Raw genomic sequence first — 20447 nt, 5'->3', positions numbered from 1 at the left:
TCCCACACTATCTTACCAGCGCTCCCTATGTAGTCTGGGCAGTTCTCCGGCTCTACGTGACTATCTTTTCCCTCGTAAACCATAAAACTATATGTATAGCCTGTGGCCCTGTCACAGAGCTTATACATCTTGACCCCGTATCTGGCACGCTTGCTGGGAAGATACTGTTTGATAGACAAGCGGCCAGAAAACTTAATCAGGGACTCATCAACGCAGACAACTTGATCAGGAGTAAACAAAGCTGCAAAACATTGGTTCAAGTGGTTTACGAGGGGCCGAATTTTGTAGAGCCGATAAAATCCAGGGTCACCCCGAAGACGACAGACTTAATTGTCATTGAAGTGCATGAACCGCAAGATCTGCTCGTATCGTGTCCTGGTCATGGAGGCAGAGAACACGGGTGTATGGTGAATTGGGTCAGTGGACCAATATGACCACAACTCACTCTTTTTAGTTACGCCCTTGAGGTGGGATAGGCCCAGAAAGGTCTTAAATTCGGAAACCGTAATTGGTTTCCAATCTCTGGCAAAGGTCAGCTGGGGATTAGTGGCGATGAATTGACCAGCATACAAATTGCTTTGGTCCACAATAGAACTATAGAGATCTTTGGTGAAAAACAGTGAATAAAAATCAAGTGATGTAAAATCAACTGTTTCCACCTGAATTCTAGGTTGGCCAGTGAATGGGGGAAGTGTACAGGTGCTGCAGAAGTGGTGGGCTCCCAATTAGGATTACAGAATGCAGCAGGAAGGGCACTATGGACTCGACGGGCCTGTGTTTGTCTTCTTGGTGGCAGCGGGACACTACTCGTGCTTGCCACCTCGCCAGCTTGAACTGCACTTATGGGACTCGCCACGTCACCAAGTGTTACTGCCATGCTGGATGTACGACCAGGATGTACTAGTCTGCTGGTGCTTGCCAGTTCACGAGAAGGATGAGCGGCGCTAGTACTGGCTCTCTGCTCCATACGAGGGACCTGTGGTTCTTGCACCTCAACGACAGCAGAAGAACGGGGTCTGGTATGCCTGACCTTGGCAGGGCCCACAACTCTGTCGTCAGAGCTATCTGTCAGGGTGCCGCTGCTGTCTACCGGTTCGTATTCTGAACCTGATGCTGACAGATGAAACGTGTAGGCCTCTTCACTACTGTACCTTCGATTTGACATTTTGGTCTCTAAATTTACTGGTACAGTAGTGAGACTCGCAGGTAAAAAAGCTCCTGACTGTTAGTGACTGATTCATACGCTACCAAAAAAACTGTTAGCGTTCGCAGGGATCAGGCCTGACTCTGCAGTTATGTGTTTAGTGTTTTGTAAGTGACAGTGATCGATTGATACTGCACTTGGGTGGGCTGGGCGTGGGACTAAATGCAGGTTCTAGCAGGTATCTGGGCTGATCCCGCTAACACTGCATTTTGGGAACCCTAAACTACTGGGGACGCTAGTATAGATCTGATCAGATATTAATCCGTTTAGACACTATACTACTAAAGGGAGGTGTATGGTGCATGCGAGGGTGTTAGTGCTACTGGCACTAATCTGACATTGCCTGGGGCGACATCTGACACTAAAACCTAACTTTGATCACCCGCTGGGTGATCAGCGGTTAAACCTTTTATTGGGTAAAATACAGCGGGTGCCCTGACGCTATACAAAAAAAATCTAGCTAAACTGCGTCACCTGTGACACTTATACAGTGATCACAGATGACGGGATGATCAAGGGGTTAAACCTTTATTGGGGGGGTTAGAGGTGGTCTGATGCTGCCTGGGGTGACACAGACCCTATCTGATGCTAAAACCTAACTTTGATCACCCACCGGGTGATCAGAGGGTTAAACCTTTATTGGGTAAAATATGGCGGGTGCCCTGACGCTATAAAAAAAAATCTAGCTAAATTGCGTCACCCGTGACACTTATACAGTGTTCACAGGTGACGGGGTAATCAAGGGGTTAAACTTTTATTGGGGGGGGTTGGGGGGGTCCCTAGACCTATCTGGGGCTAATACTAATTGCCCTAACGCTGATTTGTGTCACTAATGACACCAGTACAGCGATTAAAAAAAATCTGATTGCTGTACTGGGTGACACAGTGACAGGTGGTGAAGGGGTTAACTGGGGGAGTGATCGGGGGGTGAATTGTGTGCCTATGTGACCTGGTGTCAGTGTAGTGTTGGTGCAACTCACTCTGTGATGTTTTCTCTCCTTGGTCTGGAACGGAAAAGACCGACACGAGGAGAGATGACGTCACTTCCCCTTCCATTTTAGTGTTTACACTTACACGACAGGGGACAGATCTCATTCGTCAGGACCAATCACCATGTCCAGGCCAGATATCCTTGGCCTGGGCCTGGGGATTGATCGGTTCCTGATCAAATCCGATGGTCGCGGGGGGGGGGTTGGTAAACATTGTTTATTTGTAACAATAGTATGAAACAAGTAAAAAAGTATTTTCATATATATACATACACATGCACACATGGCATGAACATGATGGATACAAATGTTTAGGCTTGACAACACATGAGAAGTATTGAATATTGATAAAAAGGTATAAATACAAATATGTAACATGTCATAGAGACGGCATTTGGTAATAAGGTGAAAAATATCAATCTTGCGCATGATTAATTGTGGATATAATACAAGATATTTCCTATTAACAGGCATCGGTACACCATATGCAACAGAGCTGCTGTAGAAACAAGAAAAGACGCACATACACATAAATAGTTACATAGTACTCAATGAATTATGAATGTATAAAAGATATATAAGTAGAGGTCGACCGATATGGGTTTTTCTCCGGCCGATGCCGATATTTAGAAATCGCGGTGGCCGACGGTTGATATGTGATGCCGATTTTTTTGGGCCGATATATTAGGCCGATTTTTTTTTTTTTTCCCTTCATCTCATAAAATCTAACGGTTAGACCCCTTTCACACTGGGGCGTTTTTCAGTCGCTTTTGGGCTAAAAAATAGCGCCTGTAAAGTGCCTGTAAAACAGCTCCCCTGCAGTCTCAGTGTGAAAGCCAGAGTGCTTTCACACTGAGACGATGCGCTGGCAGGATGTTAAAAACAAGTCCTGCAAGCGGCATCTTTGGAGCGGTGTATACCGCTCCTCCACCACTCCTGCCCATTGAAATGAATGCGCACCGCTGCCGAAGCATCTGCAAAGCGTTTCTTCAGGGGCGCATTTAACCCCTTCCTCGGCTGCTAGCTGGGTTATAAGCGCCCTGCTAGCAGCCAAATAGCGCCGCTAAAATGATGGTAAAGCGCCGCTAAAACTAGCAGTGTTTTACCGTCAACGCACGCAAAGTGTGAAAGCAACCTTAAGTGATACAGAAATTTTTTTACATTTAAACATACCTCCAATCAGTTCACTTGTATGTAGAATTTAGATTTAAAAAAAAAAAAAAAAACTAAATCTTAAATATTAAATACACAAAAACAGGTAATCAAAACTTTTGGATGAAAAAAAAATGGGCTAACTTTACTGCTTAGTTTTTTTTTTAATTTACTAGTGTATTTTTTCAAAAAATATTGCGTTTGAAAGACCGCTACGCAAATACCGTGTGACATAAAATATTGCAACAACCGCTATTTTATTCCCTAGGGTCTCTGCTAAAAAAATATATATATATAATGTTTGGGGGTTCTAAGTGATTTTCTAGCAGAAAATACAGGATTTTTACTTGTAAACAACAAGTGTCAGAAAAGATTTAGTCTTTAAATGGTTAAACTGAGAGCTTCTACACAGGAGCTCAGTTCATTCATAAGTGTAAACATTGTATCCTTCAGGTTCTTTTTATCAGATTTGGCAGGCTGCCCAGAGGAGGGAAGAAGTCTCTTCACAGAAGTTTTCAGGCAACTTGTATTGACTTCTATTACAGAAGTCATTTGCAAGTCCGCTGATATCGGCCTTTTTTATAAAATCACCAAATATCGGCCGATATATCGGTCGACCTCTATATATAAGGGCCAGTAACTAGATCATGAGCCAGACCTGACTGAGTACCCCATGGAAATTTGACCCGTTTCATGGCTATATGCCATTCATCATCAGTTGGGTACAGAAATAAACTGTAAATACAAATAGATATGTAGTATCAGTTAATATATTCTACCCGTAAGGGGAGAAAGAACCTCATGGGGAGAAAGGGATCTATACTCCCAGGTCGGCTAAAGCACTGTGCTGGGCTAGCATCGAGAGAGATGGGACCCCAAAATGGTTGTCTGGTGAGCTTGATTGCCTTACCATTTCACTATGTGTTTTACACCAGGGAGGTAGCACACACAGCTCATTCATTGGATACACATACTGTACGTAGGTTATGCACAATTTTTTTTACTAGCCCTCTTTCTTTTTATTTTCATACATGCAACATACCCATTTATATTATATATACATAACACTTTTTCCAATTTTTCTTTTTTTCCCTTCATCCCAAACATTTATGTTTTTTCACTTTCCACATTTTTTCCTTTTTTATATATTTTTCACATATTTATATATTATTTTTCAGAACACTATATTTGCAATCATCCCCACACATGTGGAATGTGTTGTGGCGATCAAGTATGCTTTGTGGATATTTTATTGGCCAGGGCAGGGTCCCTTGCCTCAGCTCTGAAACAGACAACCATTTTGGGGTCCCATCTCTCTCAATGCTAGTCCAGCATCGTGCTTTAGCTGACCTGTGAGTATTGATCCCTTTCTCCCCATGAGGTTCTTTCTCCCCTTACGGGTAGAATATATTAACTAATACTATATATCCATTTGTATTTACAGTTTATTTCTGTACCCATCTCCTGATGAATGGCATATATTCATGAAATGCGTTGCGTTTCCATGGTGTGCTCAATCAAGTTTGGCTCATGATCTAGTTACTGGCCCTTATATATCTTTTATACATTCATAATTCATTGAGTACTATGTAACTATTTATGTGTATGTGCATCTTTTCTTGTTTCTACAGCAGCTCTGTTGCATATGGTGTACCAATGCCTGTTAATAGGAAATATCTTGTATTATATCCACAATTAATCATGCTCAAGATTGATATTTTTCACCTTATTGCCAAATGCCATCTCTATGACATGTTACATATTTGTATTTATACCTTTTTATCAATATTCAATACTTCTCATGTGTTGTCAAGCTTAAACATTTGTATCCATCATGTTCATGCCATGTGTGCATATGTGTGTGTGTGTGTGTGTGTATATACACATACCCGAGTGTCCTTTTCTCGGCGCCGCTTACAGTCCCGCCCTATGATGGACATCACACAGGTCCAATGGCGGGACTGGGCGGGACTGTAAGCGGCGCAGAGAAAAGCCGAGGACTCTCGGGTATGTGTATCTCGGCTCCGCCGAGTCCCTGCAGTCTCGGCGCCATATTTGAATTTACACACGGCTGTGTATGTCAGCGGCGATCGCGGCAATTGCCGCGATCACTCCGATCACACAAAATTGGCGGGGATCGGCCTATAACACGCACCCACGATTTTCCCCTGATTTTCAGGGGAAAAGAGTGTGTGTTATATGCCGATAAATACGGTATATAATGTTTACCATATATATGTTTGCCAACCATTCTGCCTCCACAAGTCAATTGCCTAATTTACTAAAGTTCTAAAGTTATTTATTTATTTTTTTTAAATAACAAACATGTTATACTTACCTCCACTGTGCAGCTCGTTTTGCAGAGTGGCCCTGAACCTGGTCTTCTGGGGTCCCTTGGCGACTGTCTCGGTTCCCCCCCGCAAGGACTCAGCACTTTCATTTAAGCTCCCTGTTTTCACCTTAATGCATAGAATGCATTAAGGTGAAAAAACTTTTACCTTTACAACCCCTTTAAAGTCCCACACTCCTTTCTTTTTTTCCTGAATCAGGGATGGAGGTACATTATCTGTGCCTCATTTAAAGTCCCAAACTCCCCCCTCTTATTACTGTGAACAGATTCAGTTATGGTTAGTCAGGGGTTATATTTAATTTAGGATTGCTGTTCCAGTTTCAGTGTAGGTGATTTACTTACTGCGTAAGGACCCTGATTTCAAGAAATTGCCAATTTATTGCACTTGGTTAAGCAGGTAGAATGTTGGTTTTTTTTTTCACCTCAAAATAGCCCAAGCACTTTATATTGCTCTGGAGTAAAGGAGTTTGGAAAATGGCTTTGTCTCAGCAACTTTACTGTGAGGCTATTACACAGTGAAATCTTAGAAAATAGGCCAAAAAAGGAGCCAAGGAAATATTGCAACAACTATGAGTATATATAGCTCATTTATATTTTGACATGCATTTCCAGATTGCAAGCAATTGTGCTGCAAGTTTGAAAATTACTTGCTAAGCCATTGCTAGATTTTTCAGGCTTCACAAGTTTGTTGCACAATTGCAGCAAGTCCCAATTGCATGACTCCAGATCAACTTTCTTTGCAAATGTTCTGCAAGTCTGCTGCAAGTTTTTGTTGAGTTATGTTGTGCAATAGTCATCCCACCAAAGGGGTCACTGTGGCTGAATTTTCATGCTGTAGACTTGCAGAGCTCTTGCTGTAGACTCTCACCATTGCAACTTTGCTCTTAATAAAGACTAGCGGTGCACTGAAATTTCGGCCGCCGAAACATATTGGCTGAAAGAAGAAAAGATGCCATTAATGGCACCAAAAAGGGGATGGGGTCCACCCCAGGTGCCACACATTGGGGGGTGTCATCCGTCCTCTCCTCCCTCTTCATTTCCTCCCTCCTCCTCACGCAGAGCAACAATCTCCCTGGGTTACGGAGCTGAATTGTCCGGGCAGCCGCAGTAACTATGTCCCGTCTCCTGTAATAGACAGCACACTGATCCAATGCCGGGACACTGAATCAGTGTGACATATCACAGGAGGCGGGACATTGTTACAGTGGCTCTGGGCAATTCAAATCAAATGCAGCTCCGTGACACAGCGGGAGATCACCGCTCTGATCCGGGCACTGGTGAGGCTGCATCGGGCGGGCACTGGTGAGGCTGCATCGGACAGGCACTGGTAAGGCTGCATTGGACAGGCACTGGTAGGCTCCATCTGATTGGCACTGGTGAGTCTGCATCCGACGGGCACTGGTGAGGCTGCATCTGACAGGCACTGGTGAGGACTGTATCATGTCTGCTAGAGGTGCACCGAATGGAAATTTTGCTAATACTATTAGCAGTGTGTTTAAGTTTCAGTAAGAGATTGCAGACATGATACAAGAGAGGGTCAGAGACTGCAGACTGTATTTTTCTTGAGCTTTTCTTGCGCTAAAGGTGCCAATAATGGCCAGCAATAAATTCATATTAATTTAAATTGATGATATTAATTAACAAGTCAAATATAAAAGAATTATATATAAAAATATAAATATTTTTTAAAAACTGTAATTTTTGGTTTTGGATAAGTGGATCCTGCATTTTCGATTTCGGCACCAAAATTTCCATTCGGTGCACCCCCACAAGAAACTTGCTACATGAATTTGCTACAAATTGGAAAAGTGTCAACTAGAACTTGTGCTTCAAGTGCTCTGCAAGTGTACAACAAAGATATAACACCAACATATCAGGGAAAAAAAAATAGAATCATGGAGTTGGAAAAGCGATCACCCTGCTGCAGAGAAACACCCCCATAACAGGATATTACCACCTTAATGCTTTACTTTATGAATGGATGGTGAGTTGTATTAGATTTTTGCCAGACATATCGTTTGGTGTTGAGGCCAAATAGCTAAATAGTCTCATCTGCATACCTTAAACGCACCTTGAAACTTCTAAGGTCACATGGAAAAAGGTGCTGTGGTCAGATGAGACTAAAATTTAATTATTTGGCCTCGACACCAAGTGGTATGTTTGGTGGAAATCCAATACAGCTCACCATCCAAATAACACCATTCCTAAAGTAAAACATGGAGGTGGTAATATTCTGTTATGGGAGTGTTTCTCTGCAGCAGGGACTGGAGCACTTGTCAGGATAGGTGGAAAAATGGCTAATACCGTCAAATTCTTGAGGAAAATTTGCTGCCCTTTGCCAGAAAGTTGCCAATGGGAAGAAGGTTTACCTTCCAACATGACAATGACCCAAAGCGCACACACCAAAAATGACCACACAGTGGTTGAAGGAGAACAGGGTGAATGTCCTTGCATGAACTAGTCAGAGCCCAGACTTAAACCCCATTGAAAATCTGTGGAATGACTTGAAGACTGCAGTGCATAAAACGGTCACCATCAAATGTAACTTGAGCAGTTCTGCAAAGAAGAGTGGGCAAATATTGCAAAGTCTGGATGTGCAAAGTTAGTAGAGACATATCCCAACAGACTAAAGGCTGTAATTAAAACCAAATGTGGTTCAACAAAATACTGACATACGGGGGAGGGGGCTCTGGTAAATACAGCTGGATAAAACTAAAACTGTCTGTCTTCATTTCAGGCTGCAAAGCAACAAAATGTGATTTTTTTTTTTTTTTTTTAAAGGGGTGTGATATTATTTTTTTTTTTATACCCACTGTAGCTACCAAAAGTGTTATACTACACTAAACTTTTTATTCTACCTCATTTTTAGATGGCATGACACATTCCTCTCCACTCTGAAGCTGGAACTTCCCGCTGCCACCTAAATGCCAGGTGTCGGGGACAGATGAAGCTGTCCATGCTCCTAACATGGTGCAGGAATGAGAGATCCAGATGACGTCACTATAATCCCCATTTATTTCATGGAACACCCACAAAAGCCACGTAAGGATGGGGAAGGCCAAGAGGAGGATTCTCTTATACATGCTGTGCTAAGTACAAAATCAGACCTCCTGGACACACCTCCAAGTGCAACATGCATGTTGCGCTTTAAGATGTGTCCAGGCTCTTTGGTTTTGTACTTAGCCCAGCATATATAAATTAACCCTCCTTCTGGACATTTCCAATCTCTATGATTAGGCCCTTTTGGTTGAAATGAGTCAGAGTGGGCGGTCCTAGTATGGGGATTGCTACTGTAGTCGTTCCATGGAATAAACTTTGATTATGGTGACGTCAACTTTGTGTGCAGTGCCATTTCATTCCTTTCTCATTTGGTATTTTAAAAAGAAAATAAAAAGAAGCAAAACAAGTAGTGGAAAAAGCACTTGTAGATTTAACCAATCGTTTATTATATATTAATTTTTCATGATCCGCGTAACTGGGGGAGAGTCAGGGGTTATCCTTTGTATACATATTTTGAGGTATAAGGTGTCCCTCTTTCTCATTTCAGAAAGTTTGGAGGTATGACCATTATTGATTATAATACAAAACACAGCTATACACAAGAGGCACTGCAATGTTGAGTTTACTTTCTTTTCAAATGCCTTATTCAGGGCTGTTTAACTTTCAGCTGACTTGCGTTTGATCTGATATGCTAAGGCAAACTGTTAAGGAGTGACAGCACATTACTGTATATGGCTCAGACTTTGATAGTGTAACACATACATACTCTTCCTTCTGGAAAGTTAAAATTACTTGTTTCAGAAATACTAATAAAAGAAGACCCCCCTACAAAGCAGTTAGTACGTACATGCTGAACTTCTCTGCAGTGAAGAGCACATCTCTCTGAAAAATCTTTTTTTCATCTCTTTTTATTATTGAAAGTGATACTAAACTCTCTTAAAAAAAAAAAAAAAAAAATAGATTCAACCCCCCTGTTCTTCCTGCTTATGAAAACCCCTTAGCATGCCAGTGTTGAGCATGCCAGTGATGCTGCATGAAAGTGGTCAGGTGTGTGTCTCTCTCTCTCTCTCTCTCTATATATCTATATCTATATATATTTTGTGAACTATTTATGGCATTAAATCCAGTTAATATTTGCAGGAGCACTGGAACCTACCTGCTGGGGGATGCCTTTCGTTTTGTTCAAATGAGCATCTCAAGCTTGATTACACACCGTATTGAAAAAACGCTGCCGGAAGTTTCCATTTCTAGGGGTTTTGTCTTCATTCTTTACTCACACACTTTATAGGTTCCAGAACACTCCACTATGTAGACAAGTGGGAAAAAGACCTGGATAAAACTCTTGACCAAGCAGAGTGGAATAAAATTTGGTTGGCCACCTCAAAAATGGTCCCAAAACATTTTAGCCCTGGAAGACACTTGCAAATGTTAGCTAAAGCCTGAAGACAACAACTATTAAACATTTCTGAGGTTAAACAGTAGCTCATGAGGACTATAATATACAGTTGTGCTCATAAGTTTACATACCCTGGCAGAATTTATGATTTCTTGGCCATTTTTCAGAGGATATGAATGATAACACAAAAACTTTTCCTTCACTCATGGTTCGTGTTTGGCTGAAGCCATTTATTTTCAATCAACTGTGTTTAACTCTTTTTAAATCATAATCACAACAGAAACTACCCAAATGACCCTGATCAAAAGTTTACATACCCCAGTTCCTGATACCGTGTATTGCCCCCTTTAACATCAATGACAGCTTGAAGTCTTTTGTGGTATTTGTGGATGAGGCTCTTTTTCTTCTCAGATGGTAAAGCTGTCCATTCCTCTTGGCAAAAAGCCTCCAGATCTTGTAAATTCTTGGGCTGTCTTGCATGTACTGCACGTTTGAGATCTCCCCAGAGTGGCTCAATGATATTTAGGTCAGGAGACTGAGATGGCCACGCCAGAACCTTCACTTTATTCTGCTGTAGCCAATGACAGGTCGACTTGGCCTTGTGTTTTGGATCATTGTCGTGTTGGAATGTCCAAGTACGTCCCATGCACAGCTTCCTGGCTAATGAATGCAAATGTTCCTCCAGTATTTTTTAATAACATACTGCATTCATCTTGCCATCAATTTAGACCAAATTTCCTGTGCCTTTGTAGCTCACACATCCCCAAAACATCAGCGATCCACCTCTGTGTTTTACAGTAGGAATGGTGTACCTTTCAGCATAGGCCTTGTTGACTCCTCTCCAAATGTAGTGTTTATGGTTGTGGCCGAAAAGCTCAATTTTGGTCTCATCACTCCAAATGACTTTGTGCCAGAAGGTTTGAGGCTTGTCTCTGTGCTGTTGGCGTATTGTAAGCGGGATACTTTGTGGCATTTGCGCAGTAATGACTTTCTTCTGGCAACTCGACCATGCAGCCTATCTTTCTTCAAGTGACTCCTTATTGTGTCACACCGCATGTTTTCAGAGAGTCCTGTATTTCACCTGAAGTTATTGATGGGTTTTTCTTTGCATCCCAAACAATTTTCCTGGCAGTTGTGGCTGAAATTGTAGTTGGTCTACCTGACCGCGGTTTGGTTTCAACAGAACCCCTCATTTTCCACTTCTTGATTAGAGTTTGAACACTGCTGATTGGCATTCTCAACTGCTTGGATATCTTTTTATATCCCTTTCCTGTTTTATACAGTTCAATTACCTTTCCCTGCAGATCCTTTGACAATGCTTTTGCTTTCCCCATGACTTAGAATCCAGAAACGTCAGTGCAGCACTAGATGAAAGATGCAAGGGTCTGTCAGGAGTCCAGAAACTCATTGACCTTTTATACACGCACACTAATTACAAGCAAAGAGATCACAGGTGAGTATGGTTACCTTTAATAGCCATTCAACCACCTTTGTGTCAACAAGTGTGCATGTTATCATGCCAAAATTACCAGGGTATGTAAATATTTGATCAGGGTCATTTGGGTAGTTTCTGTTGTGATTATGATTTAAAAAGACTGATAATAAACGGCTTCAGCCAAACACTAACCATGAGTGAAAGAAATGTTTTTGTGTTATCGTTCATATTCTCAGAAAAAGAAATCATAAATTCTGCCAGGGTATACAAACTTATGAGCACGACTGTACAAGTAATTCACCTCCATACTCGCTGATAATTATGCCAGATTTTGTAAAGGTTGGGGAAACATGGCTGAACTATGATCATTTAACCCCTGACCATTACCTTCTCTCGGTATAATTGGATTAATCGATCCATGCGGATGCTGTTGTTTGGTCGGGCCTCACTCGAATCCTCTGTACCCTTGCCCTCCTGTTTTGCACTTACCCTTTTTTATTTTCCTTTTTCCTTTTCCTTTCCGCTGTCTTTTTCTTCTTTCTCTGTTAGTTTTTCTGAGGAAACCCATCCCTCCTTTCATGTAGGGGCACATATTGGCTCCTTTACCAGGGAATCCCCATAGGATTTTTATCTCCACAATGTTTATCAAAACAATATTTTTGCTAAAAATCCATTGAAATCATTAGCAGATAAAAACACAGCAAATTTTACAAAATTTCTACTAAATATGAAAGCTCAACCTGTATTAAGTTAATACATAACAAATATTTGTAACATTTAAATTGGGCCTTTTTGGGAAATGGTGAAAATCGAACAGACACAAAAGTGTACATATCCAAATTTCTCTAAAAATCTGAAGGTTTTTATTTTTCCCTTACAGCTTTCAGAATTTGTGAAAGACCCCCCAAAATCATATATTTTCTGAAAGCATATGACCTCTAAAACAAAAAGAAGGTGCTATTGATTTCTTAGGCCCCGCGGTATTTGCACAAATGTTTATCAAAACAATATGTTTGCAAAAAATACACTAAAACCATTATTAGCAAATAAAAACACAGCTAATTTTACAAAATTCCTGCTAAATCCCTACTAAATATAAAAGCTTAACCTGTTTGGAGTTAATAAATAACAAAAAATTGTAATTTTTACTTTGCGCCTTTTTGCAAAATGGTGAAAATCTGAAGGCTTTCATTTTTCCCTTACAGCTTTCAGAATTTTTGAAAGACCCCCAAACTATATATTTTCTGAAAGCATATGACCTCTGGAATAAAAAAAAGATGCTACTGATTTTTAAGACCCCGCGGTATTTGCGCAAATGTTTATCAAAACAATATTGTCGATAAAAATACACTAAAACTATTATTAGCAGATAAAAACACACACGCTAAGTATAAAAACTTATCCTGTGCTCAGTTATTAAATAACAAATATTTGTAAATTTTAAATGGCACCTTTTTGCAAAAGCTGTTGTTGACCCAACTTGTAGCAATGTCTTCCGCCGAACACTACACATTCATGTCAAGGGGATGCGCCGCAAACTCCCCGCAACCTTGTGCAATGCATGCGGTTGTGGTGCATTTGTCGGTAAAATGGGGCTAAAGTTGGCGATGAGGAGGCATCGCATTGCTTCCTCACCGCCTGTCAGTAGCTTCTTAAGCTTGGACCAAATGTGGATTGGGCTTCAGAGACCCCACCCCACTGGGGTGCTTTTCAGGCATTTTAGCGCTAAAAATAGCGCCTGTAAAGCGCCTGAAAAACTCCTTTCAAGCCCCCCCCCCCAGTGTGAAAGCCCTAGTGCTTTCACACTGGGACGGTGCGCTTGCAGGACGGGATAAAAAGTCCTGCAAGCAGCATCTTGGGGAGGTACACAGCTGGGCAGTGCTGCCGAAGCACCTGCAAACCGCTTCAGCAACGCTGAAGCACGGACACTATTAACCCTTTCTTGGGTGCTAGTGGGGGTTAAAAGCGCCCCCCTCCATGCTGACCGCGATTGGTCAATGGCTGCAACCGGCAGAAAGGAAGAAAGGGAGAGCTGGCCAGCAGCATGAAGGGGGTGCCAGACATTGGAGAGGTGGAGGGGGGGGGGGTCAGAGCAGCACAGGTGGGGGGGGTTATTATTTTAAAAGGCCAAACCCTCTGTGCCTGTCCTGCAGCACGTAAAGCCGGCAGGAGGAGGAGGTGGGAGAGCTGGCTAGCAGCTGCAGGGCAGGTGGCACCTGGGCATTAGGCAAGTGGGGGGCACTGGAGAGGGGGGGGTCGGAAGAAGCACTGGGGGTATGTCTTTTTACAGTTTGATCCCTCTGTTGCTGCCCTGCAATACAAACAGCGGGCTGGAGGGCAGAGGAGCAAATCTGATAGCTGCAGGACAGCCACGGAGGAATCGGAGTTTGCGAGGGAGGGATCGGTGCTGTAGAGGGGGGGGGGATTAGAGCAGGAAGGGCAAGTCAGTGTAAGAGAGAGTTAGAGTGAGGGTGGGGGGCACATTAGATGTCAGCATAGCCAGGTGGAGGGACGGGGGACATAGCGGCAGAGCCGCGGTGGTAGGGGGGGGGTCACATTTTAGCTAAATTGCTCAGATCAGTGGCTTATTAGCATATTACTGAAGTGACCATGAGCTTATAGCAGAAGTAGAAATTAGGTCCGTACAGCCACCTGGGGGCAGTGTTATAGGTCCGTACGCTGTATGGACCTGGCAGCGAAAGGGTTAAAGTATGGAGAATCAGTGTGGTCACTATGCACTCCACATGTGACAATGCTGATTGGACTAATGCTGTCACATGCTCATTTGCACTTAAGGTTGTATTCACACTATTCTGGACAGCTGCTGGAACGCTTTTTTTTAGTATTGAACAAACTTACTTGAATCGTACAAAACATATACTTCATTCATGGTGCTGTAGAGCAGCACAATGCTCTACGCTGCCATACAGATCCAAGTGATTTGGTGGAGTGCAGCCATTGGGACACAATTGTTTCCTGTAAGTCCTTGCAGTGACAGATGTTTTACAGTGCAGTAAAGCATCTATCACACTGTCCCTGAATAGAGAGGCAGGAGAGCAAAAAAAAGTATTTGCTGCTAGAGATGGAGATTAACAGCAAGCCTGTCACTTTGTCCTCAATGGAAACTGTTATTTCAGTTTCAGGTACAGTAGAAGGTGGAGGATTAAAGGATAAGTTCATCATGTTACATATTACACCCAAACTTTGTGTGTAACATATTTTAGATTCTGCCTCCCTCACCCCCTGAGCTTCCACCCACTGTGACAATGGACGGGGTTTCCCGGAAGAAGACCTTTTCTGATGAAACCAGTTGGGTTAGGAGCTGTTTCCTGCTATCGGGTTTGTTTGCACAGTGCCTGGATATCTTAAGGCAGCCGCCTATATTGTACACCACACTGGTTTTACCTGTACTAATGTAAGTGCAATACTTTATATTAAACGAACCCTTTGGGATTTTACACTATCTGGCATCTTTCATTTTATGATCAATCTGATTGTGGGGTGGATGGAGCTTGGGTTGAATATCCTGCTTATACCCTGTTTGATCTGAGGACACATCTCCACCTGATGACCCCTGCAAAGATTGTTACATCAAGCCTGTTTGACCCTTCATAATAAATGGTCCAGGCTCTCTGGTAAGATTCTATTTTGCCTGTAGTGATGGTGCAAGCACGAGGTGGAGGTTTTTTTTTGGATTCAACTACTTATCACAGATTTGTGTTTTCTACAGTTGGCGTTAATAACCCAATATGAGATTTTTGTTTAGCGCATCATTTTTTTTTCTACATGTTTATTGTGATTATATCTCACTTTTGTGGTGCCGCTGGACAATTTACACTGTAATGGTGGTGATTGACATTATTTATCTTTTATGTTTTTACACATGCGCAGTATTCTTCCTTTATTTAATTCCACTAGATTTTAGTTAGGGGTATTAAAGTAAAGGGGGCTGAATACAAATGCACGCCACACTTCTCAGATATTTATTTGTAAAAAACTTTGAGAACCATTTATCATTTTCCTTCCACTTCACAATTACGTGCCCTTTTGTGTTGGTCTATCGCATAAAATCCCAATAAAATATATTTACGTTTTTGTTGGTAACATGACAATGTGGAAAATTTCAAGGGGTATGAATAATTTTTCAAGGCACTGTAAATGCAATGATTTACAACCACTTTAAGGAACATGACAGTTTCTTTTATCTCTCAGGGACTCTACTTGTGAGCTCTCTTGAGTTCTGGGCCTGCACACCTACTTTGCCCATGATCAGGAGATTTCCCTTTTCCTGTTGGATTTTTATTTTTTTTTTATATTATTGAAGGTGCAACAGGATGAGCTGAAAAACAACCAAACTCCCAGGTGAATGGTGATAGAGTTGGAAACTACAACACAGAGATCACATTAACCACTTGCCGACCGCTGCACGCCGATATACGTCGGCACAATGACAGCGGTGGGCAAATGGGCCCCTTAATTGGCGGGGCTAGGGGGCACGCGCCACCGCGTACAGCATGACCGTGCCCGCGGGACCGACAGACTCTATGCCACCGGTCTCCCGGCAATCGTGTCACAGAGCTGCAGAACGGAGAAGTGCCTATGTAAACAAGGCATTTCCCCGTTCTGCCTTGTGACTTGACAGAAATCACTGCTCCCTGTCATCAGGAGCAGTGATCGTTGCCATGTGAGTTGTAGCCCAGCCCCCTAATAGTTAGAATCACTCCCTAGGACACACTTAATACCTTCATCGCCCCCTAGTGGTTAACCCCTTCCCTGCCAGTGTCATTTACACAGTAATCAGTGCATTTTTATAGCACGGATCGCTGTATAAATTACAATGGTCTCAAAATAGTGTCAAAAGTGTCCTATGTGTCCGTCATAATGTCGCAGTCCCCATAAAAATCGCAGATCACCGCCATTACTAATAAAAAAAAATAATAATAATAAAAATGCCATAAAACTATTCCCTATTTTGTAGACGCTATAACTTTTGCGCAAACCAATCAATATACGCTTATTGCATTTTTTTGGGCTTTTTTTACCAAAAATATGTAGAAGAATACATATCGGCCTAAACTGAGGAAAAAAATAGTTTTTTTATATATTTTTGGGGAATATTTATTATAGCAAAAAGTAAAAAATATTGCTTTTTTTTTTCAAAATTGTCGCTCTTTTTTTGTTTGTAGCGCAAAAAATAAAAACCGCAGAGGTGATCAAACACCACCAAAAGAAAGCTCTATTTGTGGGAAAAAAGGACGACAATTTTGTTTGTGTGCCACGTCGCACGACTGCGCAATTGTCAGTTAAAGCAACGCAGTGCCGAATCGCAAAAAGTGCTCTGGTCATTAAGGGGGTAAGATCATGCGGGGCTGAAGCAGTTAAAGGGATTGTAAAGGCACATTTTAAAAAAAATACTATAAAAATGCCAAACCTGTCTATAAATACTTACTCTGTGCAATGGAATTACACAGAGCGACCTGGAACCTCCTCTTTTCAGGTCCCCCGCTGGCACTCCTGGCCCCTCCTCTCTGGCCAGTGCCCCCCATGGGCACTCATGCATGCTCGCACCCGAGTCTCTCTGTTGCGCCCATTGACACAGAAAGTGTGACTTGGCCCCGCCCCCTGCTCCCTCGTTACTGGCTTTGATTGCACTAAGACCCCTTTCACACCGAGGGCGTTTTGCAGTGTTAAAGTGTTAAAAATAGCACCTGCAATCCGCCCTAAAACAGCTGCAGCATTGTCTCCAGTGTGAAAGCCCGAGGGCTTTCACACCGGAGCGTTGCGCTGGCAGGACGGGAAAAAAGTCCTGCCAGCAGCTTCTTTGGAGCGGTGAAGGAGCGGTCCACCACTGCTCCCCATTGAAATCAGTGGGGCAGTGCTGGGATACCACCGGCAAAACGCCGCTATTGCGGCGCATTGCAGGCGTTTTAACCCTTTCTCGGCCGCTAGCGGGGGGTAAAAGCGCCCCACTAGAGGCCGAAATGCGCCGCTAATCCGACGGTAAAACGCGGCGTTATTTATAGCGGTGTTTTACCACCGACGCTATGGGCGGCCCGGTGTGAAAGGGCTCTAGGAGCCAATGGCTTCCAGTGCCCCAGCAAAGCCAGTGAGACCCGGAAGTGAGGGGAGATAAGATCTGCAGACGCGCATGGCGCTGGATCGAATGAGGTCTCGGGTAAGTAAAAGGGGGGGGGGAGGCTGACACCTAACTTAAAGTAATTGTAAAGGCTTTTTTTTTTTTTTTTTTTTTTTTTTTTACTTAAACGTTATACTTGCCTCCTCTGTGCAGTTGATTTCGCACAGAACAGCCTGGATCCTCGTCTTCTCGGGTCCCTCTTTGCTGCTCCTAGCCCCTCCCTCCTTTGAGTGCCCCTCAGCCAGCAGCTTGCTACAGGGGGCACCCAAGCCGAGTCAGTGCTCCATGTATCCATTCAGACACGGGGCCCTGACCTGGCCCCACCCCCTCTCTCCCCTGATTGGCTGACTGACTTTGACAACCACGGGAGCTGAGGGGATCGTGAACAACTCTGGAGAGAGAAGGGGCTCAAGTAGGTAATTAGGGGGGTGCTGGGGAGGCTGCTACACACATCACCATCACCACAGTAGTTTTTCCACCAGAACACAGCTGTTTTTGAATTACTTATTTGTTCTTCAGCTGCTTTTAGTTACCGTATATTCTTTCTTTTTCGGGTTGTATTTCATGCTGTTTTCTTTCACAAGGGCTTTCTGTCAGTTTTAGTACTTGTTTTTCGTGTTTTTACACAGGTGTTCAATATCCTCCTCCTCTACATGCTTCCCAGTAGTTCTTTACGGCACCCTCAGTTTACAGTTACATAAACTATCACAGAAGAGTGCACTTTGCCATCTGATGCTCTATATGATTTTTTGCTGCCAATATATCTTTCTAAAACTCTCCTTTTTGTGACTCGTTTTTTTCAGGACATCTTGTACTATGAGCAGCTTAGATCAAATGTAATTCAGCATGACCTTTTATCCGACAACCTGATTTACAAGGTTAGTAATCTAACTTTATTGCTTTCTGTCAGAAGTCAAGAAAGATTTGTATTCTATCAAATTCATGTGAATTAATATATTTTACTCAGACGTGAAGGTGCTATCATAAACACACTGACACAGGAAGGCACTTTATCGCCATTTCATGATTATTATTCATAAGAAATGTGTTTGAGTAGATTTTCATTCTCTTTTTCATTGGATTCTATTTAGCGATGTGTAAATTCAATTGCCCTGTCATTGATCTTGGTATAACAGCACGTGGGAGAGTACAGTGGGGGCTGGGGTGCTAAATGTAATATAGTTGTTCTGTGGCCTTGCATTTTGTATCTTTACTTCATGACAGGTATGCCAAGATCCAAGTTGAGTGGATGAGTATAGAGCCTATATATTTGTATGTGTGTTCCTTGGGTCACTTGAATTTTTATCATGGAATTGTAATTTTATGATGTGTGATTAAAAGTTACGAATTTCAGACTTTATTGCATTCTACCTTGGACTTTGTTGCATGGTGCTGTAAAAGTACAGTTTGGTAATATGTTTTAAGTAGTTCTATGATCATGATCATAAACTGAAGTGTGCGGTCTTATTTATGACACGCAAAACAAGTATCCGATCGGTTACCCAAAATGCTTTGTGTGTTTTAGAATTTCTATAATTTGGAAAAGTGCAATTAGAATTTTAACCACTTCATCTCACGCCTGTATACCCTTTATGGACAAGAACAAATTTGACATTCTGCTATAGGTCTAATGATTCAGCGATAGCTTTGACATTACTAAAGGTAACAAAGTAATACATATGCCACTTTTTCATAGCAGTAAGTATTTTTCTTTCTTTCTATGTAATCCTTAAAACATACTACCCAAAAGTACCTGAATTTGCCCCTTAGAAGATTACCACTGTTTCACTAGTGTTATTCTTTAACCACTTCAGCCCCGGAGGATTTGGCTGCTCAATGACCAGAGCACTTTTTACAATTTGGAACTGCACTGCTTTAACTGGTAATTACGCGGTCATGCAATGCTGTACCCATACAAAATTTGCGTCTTTTTTTTCCCCACAAATAGAGCTTTCTTTTGATAGTAGATGATTGCCTCTGCAATTTTAATTTTTTGCGATATAAATGGAAAAAGACCGAAAATTTTGAAAAAAATTTATATTTTCTACTTTTTGTTATAAAAAAAAATCAATAAACTCAATTTTAGGCATACATTTAGGCCAAAAATGTATTCGGCCACATGTCTTTGGTAAAAATGTCAATAAGCGTATATTTATTGGTTTGCGCAAAAGTTATAGTGTCTACAAACTAGGGTACATTTTCTGGAATGTACATAGCTTTTAGTTTATGACTGCCATCTTATTTCTTGAGGTACTAAAATGGCAGGGCAGTACAACCCCACCCCCCCCAAATGAACCCATTTTGGAAAGTAGACACCCCAAGGAAATTGCTGAGAGGCATGTTGAGTAAATTGAATATTTTATTTTTTTGTCACGAGTGATTGAAAAATGACAAAACAAGTTGTCACCAAATGATATATTGCTCACACGTGCCATGGTTATATGTGGAATTACACCCCAAAATACATTCTGCTGCTTCTCCTGGGATCTGAAAAATACTCAACATGCCTCTCAGCAAATAGCTTGGGGTGTCTACTTTCCAAAATGGGGTCATTGGGGGGGGGGGGGGGGTTGTGCTATCTGGGCATTTCATGTCCTCCGAAACTGTGATAGGCAGTGAGGAGTGAAATAAAAAATTTACACCCTTAGAAATCCTGAAGGCGGTGACTGGTTTTTGGGGTCCTGTACGCGGATAGACTCCCAAAAAGTCTCACACATGAGGTATCCCCATACTCAGGAGAAGCAGCAGAATTTGTTTTGGGGTGTAATTCCACATATGACCATGG

At 42.2% G+C, this 20447-nt stretch overlaps 1 protein-coding gene across 3 annotated transcripts in view; it reads left to right on the top strand.

Moving 5' to 3' along the window:
* Window positions 1–20447, top strand: part of TBC1D19 (TBC1 domain family member 19) — a 293521-nt gene that overhangs the window by 144734 nt on the left and 128340 nt on the right. For all 3 annotated transcript variants that reach the window (XM_073609088.1, XM_073609081.1, XM_073609095.1), the window contains one exon: window positions 18466–18540. In XM_073609088.1, coding sequence (XP_073465189.1) covers window positions 18466–18540 — 75 coding nt within the window. The remainder of the gene's footprint in view (window positions 1–18465; window positions 18541–20447) is intronic.

The sequence above is a fragment of the Aquarana catesbeiana genome, linkage group LG01 (genome assembly GCF_042186555.1).
Source record: "Aquarana catesbeiana isolate 2022-GZ linkage group LG01, ASM4218655v1, whole genome shotgun sequence".
NCBI lineage: Eukaryota > Metazoa > Chordata > Amphibia > Anura > Ranidae > Aquarana > Aquarana catesbeiana.
Note: the sequence above shows the minus strand (reverse complement) of the source record. Positions and strands in the feature narration are given on the sequence as shown.